This window comes from Mesitornis unicolor, unplaced genomic scaffold, assembly GCF_000695765.1.
Source record: "Mesitornis unicolor isolate BGI_N332 unplaced genomic scaffold, ASM69576v1 scaffold2077, whole genome shotgun sequence".
NCBI classification, from domain to species: Eukaryota; Metazoa; Chordata; class Aves; order Mesitornithiformes; family Mesitornithidae; genus Mesitornis; species Mesitornis unicolor.
This window is the reverse complement of record NW_010195507.1, coordinates 608-19,024: the sequence shown is the minus strand read 5'-3', so window position 1 is coordinate 19,024 and position 18,417 is coordinate 608. Positions and strand designations below refer to the sequence as shown.

The 18,417-nt window shown below is 39.2% G+C and overlaps 1 protein-coding gene across 1 annotated transcript in view; it reads left to right on the top strand.

Annotated features, from left to right (window-relative positions):
* TOP3B (topoisomerase (DNA) III beta) overlaps positions 1–14,887 on the top strand; it is a 15,036-nt gene extending 149 nt beyond the window's left edge. The window contains exons 2-17 of the mRNA XM_010188121.1: positions 674–805; positions 1,843–1,949; positions 3,360–3,434; positions 4,362–4,558; positions 4,989–5,145; positions 6,230–6,343; positions 7,202–7,292; positions 7,593–7,747; positions 7,981–8,086; positions 9,379–9,525; positions 10,996–11,169; positions 11,953–12,081; positions 12,337–12,486; positions 12,936–13,036; positions 13,278–13,479; positions 14,350–14,887. Of these exons, the coding sequence (XP_010186423.1) occupies positions 674–805; positions 1,843–1,949; positions 3,360–3,434; positions 4,362–4,558; positions 4,989–5,145; positions 6,230–6,343; positions 7,202–7,292; positions 7,593–7,747; positions 7,981–8,086; positions 9,379–9,525; positions 10,996–11,169; positions 11,953–12,081; positions 12,337–12,486; positions 12,936–13,036; positions 13,278–13,479; positions 14,350–14,831 (2,519 nt within the window). The 3' untranslated portion in view covers positions 14,832–14,887. The remainder of the gene's footprint in view (positions 1–673; positions 806–1,842; positions 1,950–3,359; positions 3,435–4,361; positions 4,559–4,988; positions 5,146–6,229; positions 6,344–7,201; positions 7,293–7,592; positions 7,748–7,980; positions 8,087–9,378; positions 9,526–10,995; positions 11,170–11,952; positions 12,082–12,336; positions 12,487–12,935; positions 13,037–13,277; positions 13,480–14,349) is intronic.
* Positions 14,888–18,417: the final 3,530 nt, after the last annotated feature.

Genomic DNA, 18,417 nt, shown 5'->3' with positions numbered 1-18,417 from the left:
CAGCTGAAGTGCGCTGCCGTGCATAACCTGACTGAGGAGACACAGTTAGCTGCCTAGAGGCAAACTGTAGATGAAGTGAGGTTGAGAAACACCCTGGGCAGTTACTTGTTTGTCTTGAGTCAGCTACCATTGGGAATGGTGGCTTAGGGCAGGTTGCAGTTCATAACGTAACTGGGTGGCACTTCACATTCTGTTTATTTTTGCATGCTGATGCCTGTTCAGTTAAAGAATAAAGGAATCTGGGTTTGATATTTTATATAGCTGGAGTGTGTCTTTGTGTGTATGGTTTCTAGAAAGTGCCAATCAGGTAGCAAGTTGCTCTTCTGAGATTTTTTTAAGATATAGTAAATATTTTATAAATTGCAGAAAACGGAATGGGTTGATTGTAATGGTACTGGTCTAGAAAACTAGTTGTATTTTCATAAGGATGATCTGGTGGGAGGGAAAAGATGATGGAAATAGCAAATAGTTTCAATTGAAATAAGTATGCTTTTAAAAAGGTCTAAAGTGATAATTAACTGAAATAAAAACTTGATCAATGAGTAGAATTTTGTGATCAGGAAGACCCTGGCTGTAAGATCTAAGAAAAGGGAGATGTCATTTCACACCAGATAACTGTTATGTCAGTAGGCTTTTTTTTATCCCGTTGATGTTTATGGTTTTATTTTCACAGGAAACATGTCATCTCGCAAGGGACTGAATGGTGCATGCTCTGTGCATGAGTACACTGGATCATTTATAGGACAGAGTGCCCATTTCAAGATGACATCTGTGTGCGGTCATGTCATGACTCTGGATTTCATAGGTATTTGTTCCTAAGGTGTTTTAACTGGTATGGCTTGCAAAACCGTCAAGGACTTCTAATGGGAAAATACTTATGGAAGTAATTCAGGGAGAATGTTAGAACTAGAGAGAAAAGGAGGATGAAAAGATTGCTTGTGGTCAGCAGTTCTTGATTTTTGGTTCTAGTTCTCTGGTTAACTTCTTGCATGACTTTGGGCATGCCACTTACGTTTTGTGTGCCTGGAAAATGAGGGGAAATGAGGCTCTATTCTCTTTCCTGTAAAAGTGTTGTGGTACTCTGTATGAAGGGTGGTTAAGGAGCGCAGAGTCCAAAGGGATGTTTGCTATAAAGCACTGTAGCATATTACTGCAAAATAGAGCCATGGTAAGGGTAACGTGCGAGGAATTTTGTCACTAGTGTGGGACCAGTCATGTGACTGCCGGATTTCCTCTCATGATAATGACCTCACAAGTTTTATGAGGACTAAATTTTGAGTTGTTCACACAGTGCTTTGAAGAGGTGCAGTTCAATGTAATTGCTAAGCAATATTACAAACAGTTAAGTCAGAAAAGTGGAAATGAACAAATGTATTGGTATGAGAAGGTGACACAGGATGCTCCATGGCATAGCGGGGCCAAGACATAACTGGCCATAAGTAATGAACAGTAAACCAGGCTGCAGTGTGTGTATTATGTATGTGCTGTGGAAAAAAAGGAAAAAAAGCTCCTTCCCCTTCACCCGATTGATTAACTGTACAATCAATCCTTCCCAGATTGATTAACTGTACAAACCCAAGGTGTTTTAATAGCTTATGTTGAAATTTCTGAAAGGTGCATAGTATTTTTTTGTCCTTCATATCTTTCAAAATGATAGCTGCAATTCACCTAATGCTAAGGGGTCCTTTGATAGAAAAGCAAGATATGTTAGGGTAGAAAGCTTTCTGAGGCGAATCTTGAGAGCCAAGTGTTTTCCAAAGTAATGCTGTTGGCTGTTGGTTGGGGTTTTTTTTGTTTTTAATCTGTATTTAGAGCTCTACTTAATATACTTCTGCTTTTCAGGAAAATATAACAGCTGGGACAAAGTGGATCCAGCAGAACTTTTCAGCAAAGCTCCCACAGAAAAGAAAGAAGCTAATCCCAAACTGACCATGGTGAAGTTTTTGCAGGTATTGTTTCTTAAAGATTTATTTGAGATAAATACCTTTTCCCTTGGCTTTCTTTTTCTTTATTTCACCTGGAGCATATTCTGCCTTCAAGGGTTCATTGTTCTTATTATTCCTCTGTTGGAGTAAGCAATAAGATTTATCCAGTCAAGAACAATAGGTGAAACTATTCTGGGGTTCTGGAAAACAATAAAATTTATTAATAAATTCGAAAGAGCAGTGTAGCATTTTGCTATGAATTTGCCTTGCTTTAAAAAAAAAATAGTTCTTACAGGTTACCTAGCTTTATTTAAGAGCCAGAGGTAAAACCCTCTCTTAGCTCTTAAAGCAGGTCAGTTATCTTTGCTCTAGTATAAGAAATAGAGTCTGTCTGCACCAGGTAGTTTTCTGTTAGAGGGGAATGCCAGAGCATTCCACATCCTCCAGAATATTTGTTAGGTGTCTTCCCTCTACTGAGGCAGACAGGCCACCTGAGTGCACTGTTTGCCATGCTGCAGTTGTTGAGTGTTTGATTTAGTGAGTCTATTCATCTGCTTCCCAAGAGTGGGCAGTGTTTGGCAATACGCTGTACAGTATGCTGGAGTTCTAGGGTTGAGGAGAAATGAGTCTGTTCCTAAATAAGGATTTTCTCCGCTGCAGGAAGCAGCTCTTTGTTAAGGTTCGGTCTGTTTTATTAATTTTACTGGTTCTTACACTGTCTGAAATCTTTGCCTTGTTGAATTCACTTTTGCTATTGCCTTCTGGATTTTTTGACTGTCAATACCCTGCTTCTCAAAATTGAAGCACTGGATGTGTGTTTTGCTTCAAACAGCAAGTGCAAGGCATAGCTTGTGAATGCCTTTTTTAAAATAAGTCTCTGTTGGTTACTGTTAACTCTTCATGTGTCCCTTTGAGTGGAAAGGGGTAGTTTGGTTGCTTTTACAAAACAATACCTCTGAAAGGCAAGTATATGTGGTATAAAACTGATTTCTGTCAGATTAAATTTAGACTTCATGGTATCTTTATGAACTTGGAAAGTGTTTACTTTGTTTTTGTGGGTTTTGTTTGTTTGTTTGTTTTAATTTCCACATCATTTATTAAAGGCACAGGAAGGGGAAGGGACTGTGCCCAAGGCTGCACACACAGACTGTGACAGTTTCAGGAGACTTTTACTGCTACAGAGCTGTGCTGATTTTTTTCAGGTCCTGCAGAAGAGCACCTTGTAGTCAGGCTTCTGGTCCCGTGAAGCACAGCTCGCTTCTCTCCAGCCACTGCTCAAGTAGATGCAGACTTCTTGTCACTTCTGCTATGTTCTTCTAATTGTTTTTGCACCAAATAAATTAGTACTTTAAAATAGAAACAAAAAGTATACAGTTAGTGAGGAGGTAGGTCTTTTATTGAATTGCTGAAGAACTGTGCTAATTTTTCTCACAGGTGGAGGGAAGAGGCTGTGATTGTATTGTCTTGTGGTTGGATTGTGATAAGGAAGGAGAAAACATCTGTTTTGAAGTAAGATTTCAATTTTTAAGACTTACAATACTGTAACATATTTGTCTGTGACATACATTAGTATCAGTGTTGTTTTATGGGTATACAGTATAATTCTAACTAAGTTGAATGAAGTTATAAAGGCACGGGGGGCCTTGGTGGAAAACCTCTTTTGAACTCTTAAAATATCAAGTAAAGGTATAAATCAATTTCATAGATGTTGCTTATCTGCAATGAACAATAAGATCTCTAAAGTGTTTGAACCTTCCAGGGCTTTGAGAATTGGTCTGTATTTCACAGTTGGAGTAGTTATTTTGCTGCCCTTCTACAACTTGATCTCTACTGTCATTTGTTTATTAAGATGTTAGACACTTCTGAGCATAGAGACTGCTTGTAAGTGTAGACTTGCTGCAGGAATGTGGACTCTGCACATCAAAGGTTTACAACTAAAATTTTGGTGTGCAAAGATTTTTTTTAACATCCCGTTCCCAGAAGTCTACATGAAGAGTATTTTTGGTGGGGTTTCTTTTGTTTAAAGAACCATATTTTATCAAGTAATTGTTTTAAGTTCTTTAAATACCACTGTACCATAACTGGACCCTGGCAATGTGTAGAATAGGAACTGGTACATCTCACCAGAAGGTGCTGCAGCTGCACTGGTGATTTTCTTTGCACTTAGCTAAGAACAGTGCTTCACTTCCAGCAGTTGCTGTTTAATAAATCTTTAGTTTTGCTAATTCTTAATACACTTCTGAGTGGATAGACAAACACTATTCTTGCTTATCAGTTTGTGTATTGGCATGACATCTTTCTGAATTAAGAGAGTAGTTAGATAACAGCAAATACTTTGTGGAGAGTGTTTTATGTTTTTTTTTCTTTAGAGAGAAAAACTGACTTAAGCCCTTACCTTTCAAATATTCTTTAAAATATGCTTCTGATCTACATTAGGTTCTTGATGCTGTTCTTCCTGTAATGAACAAACCTCGTAGCACCGAAAGGACGATTTATAGAGCCAAGTTCAGTTCCATTACTGACACAGACATCTGCAATGCCATGAATCACTTGGGAGAACCCAATCGCAATGAAGCTCTGTCAGTGGATGCCCGCCAGGAGCTGGATCTTAGAATTGGCTGTGCGTTTACAAGGTGACAGCATAGGCTACAGATAGTTTTAGGAAAGGTTCGGGAATGCTGCTCTGTCCACAAAATGTGTCTCGGAGCTCTAGTGGCTAATTCTGCTCAGCACCAAACAGAACAATTTTATGCACAGACAAATAAGAAATAATGTTGTGTTATGGCTTTGAGCTAGGTCTGGTACTACCAGCAACTATGGTATGATCTTATTTTATGATGTTCTTCCAGATTTCTTTGGGTATAAACATGATTCAGTGAGGCAAAGTAATTATGGCTTAATTATCTTTAAGAGATTATATTTCTCATAATGCTTTTTTCCTAATGCCTGAATGATTTAATAGATTACTCATATTTGTATGTATAAGTTAATTAAAACTTTTGCTTTTCATGGTAATAAGGATATTAATCTACTTGTTCCTGATTTTTTTTTTCCCTTTCATAGGTTTCAGACTAAATATTTTCAGGGAAAATATGGGAATTTAGACAGCTCTCTCATCTCCTTTGGGCCATGTCAGACGCCAACCCTTGGATTCTGTGTGGAAAGGCACGACAAAATCCAGTCGTTTAAACCTGAGACTTATTGGGTGTTGCAAGCTAAAGTAAGTTTTACAATACTTGTTTGTCTGTGAGGAACATATATTTTTACCAAAGAAGTGCATTTATATTCTCGTCTTGTTCATTCATAAATTCGTAGCTGCTGACAAGAATTCACAATGCCTACAATTTACTCATCTGTTCTCATTCAGTTCTCGTGTGTGTCACTGCTCTCCCGAGAACAGATTCCAGGATGTCAGTTTTGTGTTAAAGTGGTTATTGTGTGCTGCTTATAAGAATTCTTTAGTGCTAACCGTCTAAGCTTAGACTCCGCCAAAAAGACTACTTAAAATGGTTTCCTTTTGTTCCCTGGGGTCCTTGGACTGACTGTGTTGTTAATTTGAATCCAGGAATTAATTACACTGCCAGCAAACATTGGCATTGCTGAGTATTGGAATTTTAAAGCAAATAAAATGCTCATTGTGTTAATTGGCAATTGAGTCCTCTGAAGACTTTGGCAGCTTATAGCAGTTTTATAGCCTTGCTGCTGTCCAGGCTCTCGGAGCAAACCAACATGGGTTTACTGCTTGTGATCACAAGGATTTTTTAAACAAATAAGGGATAGATTGTAAGAAGCTGCCATTTTTAGATTTTAAAATAAAAAAAAGCTGCAGTCTGGTGTCTACTGACATCTCTTTTCTGAGGCGTCTCATGTGTCATGCTAGGAAATAGTTGGTGCCTGTTTTCAGAGTTTTGTGCTCTCTCATATTGGTTACTCCATATTTATTTTTGTACATGGGACTTAATAAAACATGACCAAGTTACAGTTTAATACAAATTATTGATTTTGCTAAATCAAAATGGTAAACTTTGAATTTCTGACCATTTCAGCCTTTACTGTTCCCAACACTTAAAATAAGAGAAGTTGCAGCAATAATTCCAGTCATTCCCCCTGGCCCCAGAACTCCAAGTACTCCTCCTTTCTCAAAAGCCCCTGTGCAAAAGAGTGCAACTGCACGTTTGGAGCAGTTGTGTCCTAGTACAGGTATTAACAGGATTTGCTTGTTGGGTTACTGTTGGAAATGTGCATTCTCGTGTTTCTAGTAATAGAGTTGGTGGGAACTAATTTTTTTAATTTTGGTTTGATAGGTGAGCCCTGACAAAGAGAGTTCTCTCACTTTGGACTGGGATAGAGTAAGGGTGTTTGATCGTGAAATCGCTCAAATGTTCCTGAATATAACAAAGGCAGAAAAAGAAGCAAAGGTAATAATATTTACTAAGTGTCAGTAGAACCAAATTTCTGATAAAGGAAATACCATTTAATATTTCATTTGCTGCGTATTGTTCGCTGGGGTTTTTTGTTAAAGAGAGGTGTATAATACCTGTTTTTTACTCTGTTCAACTTTGTGTAAATGAGAATAAAGGGAAGGAGTTTTTTTATTGTAGTTCATGTTATGCTAGTGTGGTCACTTCAGTATTGGCTTTGGAAATGATCATCGCTCATGACAGGAAGTCTTCATTACTAAACCTGCTAAGAAATACCGTTCAGATTTCTCTAAGCAGACCTCTTATTTCCCATGAGACCTTGTGTAAATCAGAATTTAATTACTTATATGGCAATATTCCTGCAGTTAAATTTTTAATCATGTGTATGGTACAATCTTTATAGCCAATTAACTTTTAATTCTGCTCTGTTCAATACTTGTTTGGCAGTATGTTTGGATTTAAGTGCTTGTAGCCATCAAGGTTCAAAGACTGCAAGAAGCTTTTAAAAATCACGATCCTTATAGTTAAGACCGTTACTTGGAATGAGCACTAAATCCTTGTAGCACTGAAAGTACATGCTGCTGAGGTAAATGGGAAGTAAAGACAGCAGTAAGCTACCTTGTGGAGTTCACAGGTATAAGCCTCAGGACTGCAACTTTAGAATTTGGTAAAACTATCTCCAGTCCAATTTCCTAAAGTAAAAATACATTGGTGGTTACTGTTTTAAGAAAACAAAACAGATACGATAAAAATAGATAATGGTAGGTAAGCCACGTGTTTATGGGCTTGATTGGAATTATGTGTTTGCCAGTTATGAAAGTTCAAAACTTTTACGTGGAAAATACTATTTTCTAGGTAGAATCTGTGAGTAAAAAAGAGAAGGTGAAGCAGAGACCACTGGCTCTGAACACGGTAGAAATGCTACGAGTGGCCAGTGCTGCTTTAGGTATGTGTGCAAGTTCAGATTTTAACACTGTTTTAAAGCAAAATACTTCAGTGTCTCAGACAAAATGAAGGACATATCAAATGTCCTTTCCCTATAATGCATCATTTTGGGAGAAGGATCAAGTTGAGAAAGCTTTTCAGAAGTGAAATGTTGGGTAAGATCAAGGTGACAAAAGTCTTATGGCAAGGACAATCCATGATTTATTTAAATGCCTTGATAAGGTGTACTTTCAGATGCAGCAATCAAGTCATTATCACAGTGATGTGTAGATGGTTTTTCTTTTCTCCTGTCCCATCTTAGGAATGGGTCCACAACACGCCATGCAAATAGCAGAGCGTCTTTATACTCAGGGTTATATTAGCTACCCTCGAACAGAAACTACCCATTATCCAGAAAACTTTGACTTGAAAGGATGTTTGAGACAACAAGCCAATAATCCTTACTGGGCAGAAACTGTGAGTACATGAAGCAAAACCTGTACTAGCAGATCATTCTCTAGTCTGTGTTTTAGACTGTATCTTACTTGATACATTATGACCTATGGGTCTTCAGAAACAATAAACATCTGTAATTGCTTTTATTTATGGGTATTGTATTGTCATGGATTTGAACTAAAAGGTTTCTTAACCTGCTAAGAGAGACCTGTTATCTACCTCAGCCAGCCCGTTTTCTCTCTCCTTTCACCTAGGTAAAAGCATTGCTATCAGAAGGCATTAACCGCCCAAGGAAAGGCCATGACGCAGGAGACCATCCTCCCATCACTCCAATGAGAGCTGCAACAGAAGCAGAATTAGGTATGGACAAATCCAGTAGTGCTGGAACACTATGTGAGGAAATTAATTCCTTGAGGTATAGGAGCCAGTCTGAAAATCTCTCAGTTTCAACAGAAAATACAAATATTTCAACAGCAGGAAATGGAGAGAGGCATCTTTATCCTAACTTAAATTTTTGCTGACAGTGAAGTTCAGAGCTGGTCTGTTCAGTAGTTGATCCTAGGGACCATAGTACTGCTAGGGAAAAGGAATGGCCAACTTAACGACTTAATACCTACTTTTGCTAGGAGAAATTTGCCTCAGAAGAGTAGCTTCCAAGTACTGAAATTTTATTTTATTTTTGTGCTTGAAAGTCAAACTTCAACTGGATTTTAATGTAGTCTCTATGGTTTGTGGGTTTTAAACTAAAATGTAACATTTGACTTTATGTACACTGTGATCCCTCAAAAAAGTCTTTTAAGGTTATAAGAAAGTGTAGTGAATGCATTGTATTGTTTATTAGGAATACCTAAGATTGTTGTAAAAAACATAACTTCTGATTTTGATGAATCGGTGAAATAATCTCTGATTTTAAAAAAATGCTTGAAAATTTTGAGTAATTGTACAAGATACTGAATGACTCTGTAAGACCTTTATCCTTTATATACACAGCAAGATGAAATATGCAGAGCACAGGACTAAGAATTAGAAGCTGTTCATAGCAGTGTAACCTTTTGACTATTCAATTTCCTGTCTGTTTATTGTGAATAAGGAAACTTTGCTTTAAAATCTAATTAGTGTTAATAAGTAGTATTTTAAAGTGATCTGTTGCAGGATTTCAAGCTGATGAGTGTGGCAGTTGCCACTAGAATCCCATTTTAGGTTTTAGATTAGGGTGTGGTCTCCAGTGGCACTAAGCAGTAGATAATTTTATTTTTGTTCATAAATACATATACATGCATACATGCACGTATACATATACATGCACATATACATATACATGCATACATGCACATATATATATAATTTAAGCAAAAAAGAAAAGTATTTTCTACTGTCTCCTGTCATTCAAACACATTGCAAAACTGGGAGATGGGCTGGCTAAATTGGCAGTCCTTCTTCCAGAGCGTCTGCATGCAGCTCATGTCTGTGTGACATGGCAGTTCTGTAGGCAGGAAGTTTTAAAGGGGAAAGTGGATGGACTTCTGAATGTTATTTTCTTTTAAGTACCAGTTTTTCCTGTGATACCTGTGGAAATCTGGTACCTTTTAGTACAGATTTTGTGTTGAGATGCAGGACTTGAGTTTTGTAGGTAAGGTGGTGTTTATTCTCAGGTGGAGATGGATGGCGACTGTATGAGTATATTACCAGGCATTTCATTGCCACTGTCAGCGCTGATTGCAAGTACCTACAGACCACCATTTCTTTCAGTATTGGCCCTGAACGTTTCACCTGTATTGGAAAAGTGGTGACTTCACCAGGTAAGACAAATCAGGGAGTAAGTAGTTAGCTACAGATATATATATATATATTTTCCCCATTAATAGATGGAATGGATATAGAAGAGAAGCTTTGGCAGCAAGTACAATTCTGGGGACTTTTTTGAGCTATCAAGACCAGGGACCAAATCTTTGTCTTCATTTCCATACTTCAATTATGTTGTGGTTTAGGGCTGGGCTGGCTGCTAAATCCTGAACAGACGCTCTGTGTTAACCCCTCTCCCATCCCAAGAAGGGAAGAGAAAAGAGAATAAGGGAGAAAGACTTTACTGGTTGAAAAATAAAACTAACAGATTTAATAAAACAATAACACTGATACTACAGGTTAATAATGTAAATAGGAAAATAATGAAATATATACAGATATGTACAAATATAGATACAAAACCACTCCCCCTTCCTCCCCCCAATGATGTATACATCACCAGAGGCTCTGCGGAGCAGGGCACTGGACAAATCCCAGTCCGGACTCAGCAGCAGTGGGAGCTGATGCAGGAACAAACAAATCATGATCAGAGGCAGACGAACAAGCAGAGTTCTGCTCGAGATTCAGCCATTGAAGTGATTAGAGTTCTGCTCGAGATTCAGCCATTGAAGTGGTTGAGATGGAAGAAAGACCCCGAGATGGAAGAAAGACCCCAAGATGGAAGGGTTGAGACCCTCGTGATCCCTCGGCTTTATTCTGAGTATGACGTATGTGGGAGGGAATACCTCATTGATCAGTTTTGGGTCCGCTTCCCCCCCATAGGCGCAGACATAGCACCCATGGTGAGACAGTGGCCTTGAGATTATCACACTGTCTGGAAAAACATGCTGCTAGTTTCAGCAAGTTCAGCCACTTAGAAGAGCCTGAGCTGAAAAGTAAAATCACTAATAGAAAACTAGTTCTATTTAGCTCAAATCAGGACAAATTACAATAGAAAAGGTCTTCATTTTTCATGTAGTAGTCTCAAAGATTTAATGCCCCATTTGCCCATGTGAAGACCAGTCTTTTTACAGACAGCTGGTGTCTTTTGAGGGTTAAATTACACAGACAATTTTTTTCGTGGGCCTCTGTAAAATGAACATGGCACCACCACTGAGATTTTTTTTAGGTTAAGATGGTCCAATAGTCCCTGTTACATTAATATAACATACTACTTGTATCTCCTTTTTAAGAAACTCTTCACATCCATTCTGGCACTGTGCTTTCATTTAAGGAAAGCATTTGCTTTTTTTCTACATCAACCTGACTTGAGTCCCACACAAAAATGGATTTGATGTAGTGTAGTGGGAGATACTGTCCTGTGAGACTGTATTACCTGAGATGTGTTCTGCGTGGTGTGGTGGACAGCCTCTTAACTTCGATGTGTGTAATGCAACCCATGTTAAATTAGAAATTTATACCTTGGCCTTTTGAAGCTGTGAAGATAAGCTCTCATTCCTTTTGTTTGTTTGTTTCTTCACCTCCAGGCTTCACAGAAATTATGCCATGGCACAGCATCCCATTAGAGGAGAGCCTTCCACACTGTGAGAAAGGAGATCTTTTTCCAATTGGTGAAATAAAATTGCTGGAAAAGCAAACCAGTCCTCCTGATTACCTGACAGAAGCAGAACTTATCACTCTCATGGAAAAGCATGGCATTGGTAGGAACTTGCTTAATTTACATTATCCTGTAATACATCCACCAAGAGTGCAAAGAAGTTGAATTGCTCCTCTGAACTCTCTCTGTCGGTAATGACCTTTCAGTATTCATTTGAATAGGTACAGTAACAATCTTTTTTTCTTTTTATTTTTTTCTTCTCTCCACAATGCCTGTAGCACCTCTTAGCAGATAGTAGATTGTCTTCTTCTCCACATTTCTTTCCCTTTCTTATCCTTCTGCCTAGTTTCTGGCCAAAGCAGTATCCTTTCATAACACATCCCAGTCACTTCTCTGCTAGAAAGAGCTGATACTGTGTGAAAGAATTCACACCTTCATTCTTATTTCCTTTACAGCTTGCTTCGACTTTGCTGGCTCAAATAGTCCTTATGTATCTTATTATTCATTTACCACAATACTACACTTCTTTTTTAATATTACTTGTTTCCTTAGATGTATTTTCATAAATTCGACCAGTGAAAACAAACATAGTCTCTTACTCCAACATGTTTTTCTAGACTAAATGATTGTGAGAATAGGTGTCTTCCCAATAGTAATTCCTTGGAAGAGATGAAAGAATTAAGGCTAAAATATGTTTCAGACTTCTCAGAACTGCAAACGACATAAGAGTTGCTAGAGAGAGAAGTTACCTACTGGAAGCTGATTAACAGTGAGCAGTCTCAGGGGCACTATAATTTGACACGAAACCAGAGAAGTCAGACATGAGTAGTTCAATGAAAACTTTGTTTTGTTGAGGATGGATATATTGTTTTCCTTTGTGTGGCAGGAACTGATGCAAGTATTCCAGTCCACATTAACAACATTTGCCAGCGAAACTATGTCACAGTGGAGAGTGGTCGGAGACTAAAGCCTACAAACCTTGGCATTGTTCTGGTCCATGGTTATTACAAAATAGGTCAGTTATATGCTCTTCCCTCCCACCCTTTTACCTTCTTTTCCCTTCAGTGTGTCAAGGGCTCTTGTCACTCTATAAGCAGTGTTTCTGTCTGAAATAATGCTTCTAGGAAAGTATTACTAATTCCAAATACTATAATAATTAAAACTTGTTTGTTTATTTTGATGGCAGTTTACATATGGTCAGTTTCCTACCCCCATTTTTTGATCTTTCATTGCTGCTTTTCTGTTGCTGTTGTCTCTGGTTTTTGGTTAGATGCAGAATTGGTTCTTCCTACGATCCGCAGTGCTGTTGAGAAACAACTCAACTTAATAGCTCTGGGTAAAGCGAATTATCATCAGGTCCTGGAGCACACCCTTGACATTTTCAAAAGGAAATTTCACTATTTTGTGGATTCTATTGCAGGTAAAACTCTTTACATGTGGCGTTCCCTAGAATTACTTGTTTGTTGCAAAGATGCTATTAGAAAATACTTATATATTCGGTTCCTTTCAGAGGTTTAGATTTACTGAGAAGTTATGTTCCAGGACTGGAAGTTTCCAGTCAAATTGAGTTGCTCTCCAAAGGAATTGGACTGAATTATGGCTCCAAAACTCTACTTCAAATTTACTTTGTTACTGTGTTGTGGGGAATTTTCAAAAAGTTCAGACTGGCTGAACTGCTTACCCTTGTGTGTTTGTACATGCCCACTGCAAAACACTCTGTATTTAAGAAGTCTTCCTGAACAAGGAAGAGCATTGTGAATAAAATATTTTAATTCCCGCTTATTCTTCACAGGTCCCGTAGATGATTTTGTGCAAAATTTCTTCTTTAGTACTCGAATTTTAACATAAATGTGATTCTCTCTTTTGCAGGTATGGATGAGCTGATGGAAGTGTCTTTTTCACCCTTAGCTGCCACAGGTAAACCTCTTTCCCGCTGTGGTAAATGCCATCGTTTCATGAAGTATATTCAGGTAAGTTCACTTCATGCTTGGAATTTAAATTTCACTTGCTGGGGGGCATTGAGTAGAAAGTGCTTTTCTATTATTGAATTTTAATTCAAATGTGGTTGTTAAGGGTGAATTTCTAAAACAAAAAGCCTGATGGAGTTTTCCCATGGGGAACAAACCAGAGAGCAGCCCCAGTTGGGTTTACCGCAAGTTTTGAACTCTGTTGACACTATAGTTGTTCAGGAGATTTGTATTCTATTTCCAGGCCAAACCAAGTCGTCTGCATTGCTCTCACTGTGATGACACCTACAGTCTCCCACAGAATGGCACCATTAAACTCTACAAAGAGTTGCGTTGCCCTCTGGATGACTTTGAGCTGGTGCTGTGGTCATCTGGATCCAGAGGAAAGAGCTACCCACTCTGTCCATACTGTTACAACCATCCTCCCTTCAGGGACATGAAAAAAGGTAGGAATTCTGTAAACATGCAGGGATCAACCTCACTTGAAATAAATTGGGTGCAGTCTATACAGTGTGCTTTTTGCTAGTTTTTAATCAGTGTTGCTTAGTATAAAGTGCTGTTCAAATTAGATTACGGATACTTAAATTTCACATCAAACTCACTGACCAAAATGTATTAGTTAACTTGTTTCTGAATACTTTTTTTTTTCTTTATAAAAGAAGTAAGAAATTAATTTACATGCATGCACAGTAGATGACCTTTGTAACACTCACTATGCAGTGAAAGACTGGAGTGTCTTGCAAATTTGAGTATGCTTGGTATGTATACGACTGGAGATTAAGACAAGCTCTTGAGAGTGTTTTGATACTGAGAGAGATGTTGTGTCAAAAGCTGTTGAAGGATATAAGAATGGGTAAAAGTTGTGGTTAGTTTGGTAACTGAGAACAAAACTTCAAGTAGTACTTTGAAGGTATGAGTATCAGGAGCTTTTTGGCATCTTTTTATTACTAACTTTATTTAAAAAAGTCTTGTACTAACAGTGTATAGTGCAGGTATAAAATAGAAGTTAGGTGCCATACATTTAATTGAAAACATAATTAGTTTTCATCACTAATGTGTCCAAACTGCCTCTACTGTACAGTGGCAGTATCTGGCAAAATTTGAAAGCTGTTACAGAAAAATTTTTGAGCAAGGGATTATTGTGAATCTGTGAAAGGCAAGTTGCCATTCAGGGAGTGGTTCCGTTCTTCAGTGATTTATAAAACATACAATATATTAAGCTGTCTTCGACTTCTGTTTCGCTTCCTCCAAACTGTGTAGTATGAGTAGTGATACAAAGGGTTCCTTGTGGTACGGTTTTACTCTTCTTCCACCAGGAATGGGCTGTAATGAATGCACCCACCCCACGTGCCAGCATTCTCTTAGCATGCTTGGAATTGGGCAGTGCGTTGAATGTGAGAATGGGGTTCTGGTGCTAGACTCGACGTCGGGTCCCAAGTGGAAGATGGCATGCAACAAATGCAATGTGATTGTGCACTTCTTTGAGAACGCCCACAAAGTCCGAGTGTCACCAGAGACCTGCGACTTGTGTGATGCGGCCCTTGTGGATGTAGATTTTAACAAGGCCAAATCTCCGCTTCCTGGTGATGAGACTCAGCATTCAGGCTGCGTATTCTGTGATCCTGTGTTTCAAGATCTGGTGGAGCTGAAACATGCAGCCATGAGGCACCCCATGCACCGTGGGGGACAAGGAAAAAGGCAAGGCCGAGGCAGAGGTAAAGGCCGGAGGCCTGGAGGAAGACTCAATCCAAAGAAACCCAAGGACAAAATGGCAGCTCTGGCTGCTTACTTTGTATAATGGCCACACAACAGAACAATAAACTTCTTATAAAAATTTGTTTGCCTTTAAGTTCATTTTTAAGTGTTTTTGACCTTCACTGCTTTCCTATTCTTAGAAAAGTTAAACACCTTAGATTATTGTACGTCTTGATGTAATCATAAACCAAATTCTTCTGGATGATCAGTTAGTAACTGAGTAAGCCTTTAAGCTTTTAATTGGAATTCACGGGTAGAAGCTCATTCATTGTAGAGCTCACAAACAATAGGGAGACTCAAGAAGTCTACCTAAACTGTTACCTGAGGCTGATGATAGGAAATGAAATATTCCTCCGTCATTTCTGGGGCCTTTGTCAGCAATACAAGTGCCAGGAATATAAGAGCTGATTAAGATCAGTGTTACGCTGCTGTAGTCTTTAGGTGTGGAATGAGGCTTGTTTCATCTGACTCGGAATCTTCAAAAATCACAGAATCACAGAACGTTAGGGATTGGAAGGGACCTCAAAAGATCATCCAGTCCAATCCCCAAATAAGAAATGATTAGTAGCTGTCAGATATTTAAATTACATCTGCAATAGCAAGAGCACTACTTCAGATCCGTCACTCTGCTGCATAAAAGAATAATGCCCAGAGTCATACTAAATGGAAATTTTAAGTGCAGTGGGGAATAGCTCCTAAATTATGCCAAGTTCGTGTATTTTGGTAAATGGGCCCCAGTTAAAGGGGACCTCCTCCTGCTGCTGTGGTCAGATAGAGTACTCATCATCTTCTTTTCCTCTGTGTTGACACAGCTGATCATACCTGACAGTTTGTACTGTCTGTACCCCAAATTGTAATTCCAGTGTTGGTTGGTTTTGTCATCAAAAGGAGGGCGTCCTCATGTTTTTATATGGAGCTGTATCTAACCCCTGTGGTGCCACATCACAGAGTCCAATTGTACAACTATATAATTCTCTCTCCTTTGCTTCCATGTGCACATAGCTGACTTTATCTGGTCAAGTCGTTTTGTATCATCTGTACCCCCAAACAGTTTCAGTAGTAGTTGTGGTTGGACAGGAGGAAACCATTGCAGCTTTACGTGGTGCAAAGGCTACTGCATTTGAACACAGGCTGTGCAGAGAGCAACTTGACACGTGGTTTTGCTGGCAACAGAAAGGAAAGACAAGTCCCTGCAAAAGGTTATGTACAGCTCTGATGTTTTAATTGGCACAGTGTGTGCATTTACTGAACAAGAGAACACAGACTAAACACCACAGCCCCAAGCCTGTTTATGTAGTTACAGCCCAAACATGAACTGTTTTAATAGTGTTGCTTAAAAGACCCAGCCATAGGTAGAAGTTTCTTTTTGTAGTTCTTGTTTGTTTCTTTCCTAAATATTAAATGTTCTTTCTGGTAAAACCAAACTCTTTGCATCTCCCTTAGCCTGGAGTGAGTAGCTGTAATGTCTCGGAGCCATACATCTCAGCATGAATGATAACTTTCAGGTTTCTTGTATTGATTCAGTTGTTCAAGTCCTCTCACCTCTGTAGCCTGCTTTGGCACACTGGAATATGGCTCTGAAAACACCTGTGTGCTCAGCTACCTTCTGCTAATGTGTGTGACACTGCTGGCTGGGATTTCTGTGACACTTGGAGACAGTGACCCTGGAAGTGTGGGAAACCCATCATTAGTTCTTCATGGCTTTTGAGCTGTGTGAGAACACGATCCTCTTTCTCCACGCGTGGCTTTTATTTTGGCCATTTGCAGACAAACAGATTTCAGTGGCTCCCTTGTAACTACCACAAATGGCCAAATTCTTTTTGGTAACAGATATATTAGTAACCGAGAACAGTCATTAAGAACTGCCCGTCCTATGCCTGAGGGCTGAAGGCATTGGTTTTGTGGCCACAGAAGCTTGCTCCTGCTGTGCAGCAGTGCAGGGTGGCCACAGCCTCAGGGAAGGCTGCAAGGTGCAGGAGGTGCCACAGTGGGCTCTCGGTGTTGTGTCCTGGCACGTAGGCTGGGGGTGGCAATGGCCTCCAGAGTGGAGTGGAAAGAGTACAGAGGTGATGAGCACTTTGTTTCTCCTTAAAACTTAGAGGCATGTTCCCGGGATTGCTTTAAAAGGTACAAGAGAGCAAGAAGCTTCTTAAAATTAGTAAGTCCCTGGAGATGTGTCTCTAACATTAAGGTGAGTGCTGCAGGTCTCACGTCTATGGTTCTTACTGGAAAAAAAAGAAAGTATTTACGGCTTATGAAATAAATCTCTACTTTCAGTTTATATTCCATGGGAAAAGCTCAGGGGAAAGCTTTTATTTTTTAGGAAGCTACCTTCGAAATACCATTCACGGAAGAGAGGAGATTGATTTGGCTGCCATAGCTGATGGAAGAATAAAAATGACTCGACCTCTGTGATGTGGCTGCACCCTTGTTGCTGCTGAGATGGCACTGCTGTGCCCTGAGAGGCTTGCTTTGGTCAGCCTGGGCAGAGGGAAGTAGCCGCTGGTCTCCCTAGAAAGTTGGTGCCAAAAGACAAGGCAGACAGTGCCAGGGGTGCAAAGAGGGTCAAAATACAGATCTTTTTGATCTGAAAATTCTTGTATGGAAGGAAAAAAAGGGATTATGTCTCTGATAGGAGCAGGGAAAGAATACAGTACAGACAGAAAGTACCTGTCTGGAAGTGAGCAGTTGCCATTTAAGGGCCAGTATTATATAAGGGGGGATTTAATTCCACATCTAGTGTTGCTCTCCTAAATCATTCAACTATTTAAACACTTTTTGTTTTGTTTTGTTTTTGTTTTGTAACTGCCAGTAGGGAGTGATCATAGCAGAGAGATTGCAGGTTACAGACTGCTACAGTTTAGTGTGGGAATACGAGGGTAAGAGGGGTATGTGATTCTCCTTAACGTCAATGGCTTAGAAATCTCTACAAACCTCAGCAGTCCCTGTTGCTGAACACAGTGGACTTTGTGCCTGGTGCTTCAATCTGTCATGAATCCTCAACTTGTACTGGGTTTTTAGCAGGAGCACCTGGATCCTTGACAAAACTGAGCATCCAACCACTGAATTAAAAGCCTTCTTCAAACAGTGTAATAGTGGCCTTCTCTCTTTCATAGCTTGTTTTTATGGGGTCCTCTGTGAAGTATCTCAGTATAAAAATTAAACTACTTTTGAAAGCATTAACTGTGCTTCCCCTTTCTTTTCAGAGATGTCTTGTGATTTTAAAAAGTGTGAAGTATATCATGTAGCTTTTTTGATAGAACTGGGACAGAACATGAGCTAACGTCCTGAAATAGAGGTGTCTGAGAAGGAGAAAACAAGAAATCAAGGTACTGCAAATGCTTGCAGCAATGTTATTTCCCTGGACGTGTACTAGTGCTTCAGGGCAATGTGTTCTCTGTCCTGGCTTTGCCACATCTGATATTTTATTCCTTCCTCTTCTAAAACTGTTCTATTATGTGCAGTTACCCCTGGAAGATGTGATAATGTAAGGACAGAATCCTTATCACTCGCTTAATACCTGAAGCAAAAAGGTATTTGTAGTTGTGCATGCTGGAAACTGCTGCTTTTTGGAAGATAAGACTTGGCCCCTGATCATGCCCAGATGTTTGAATATTTAGAAGATGAGG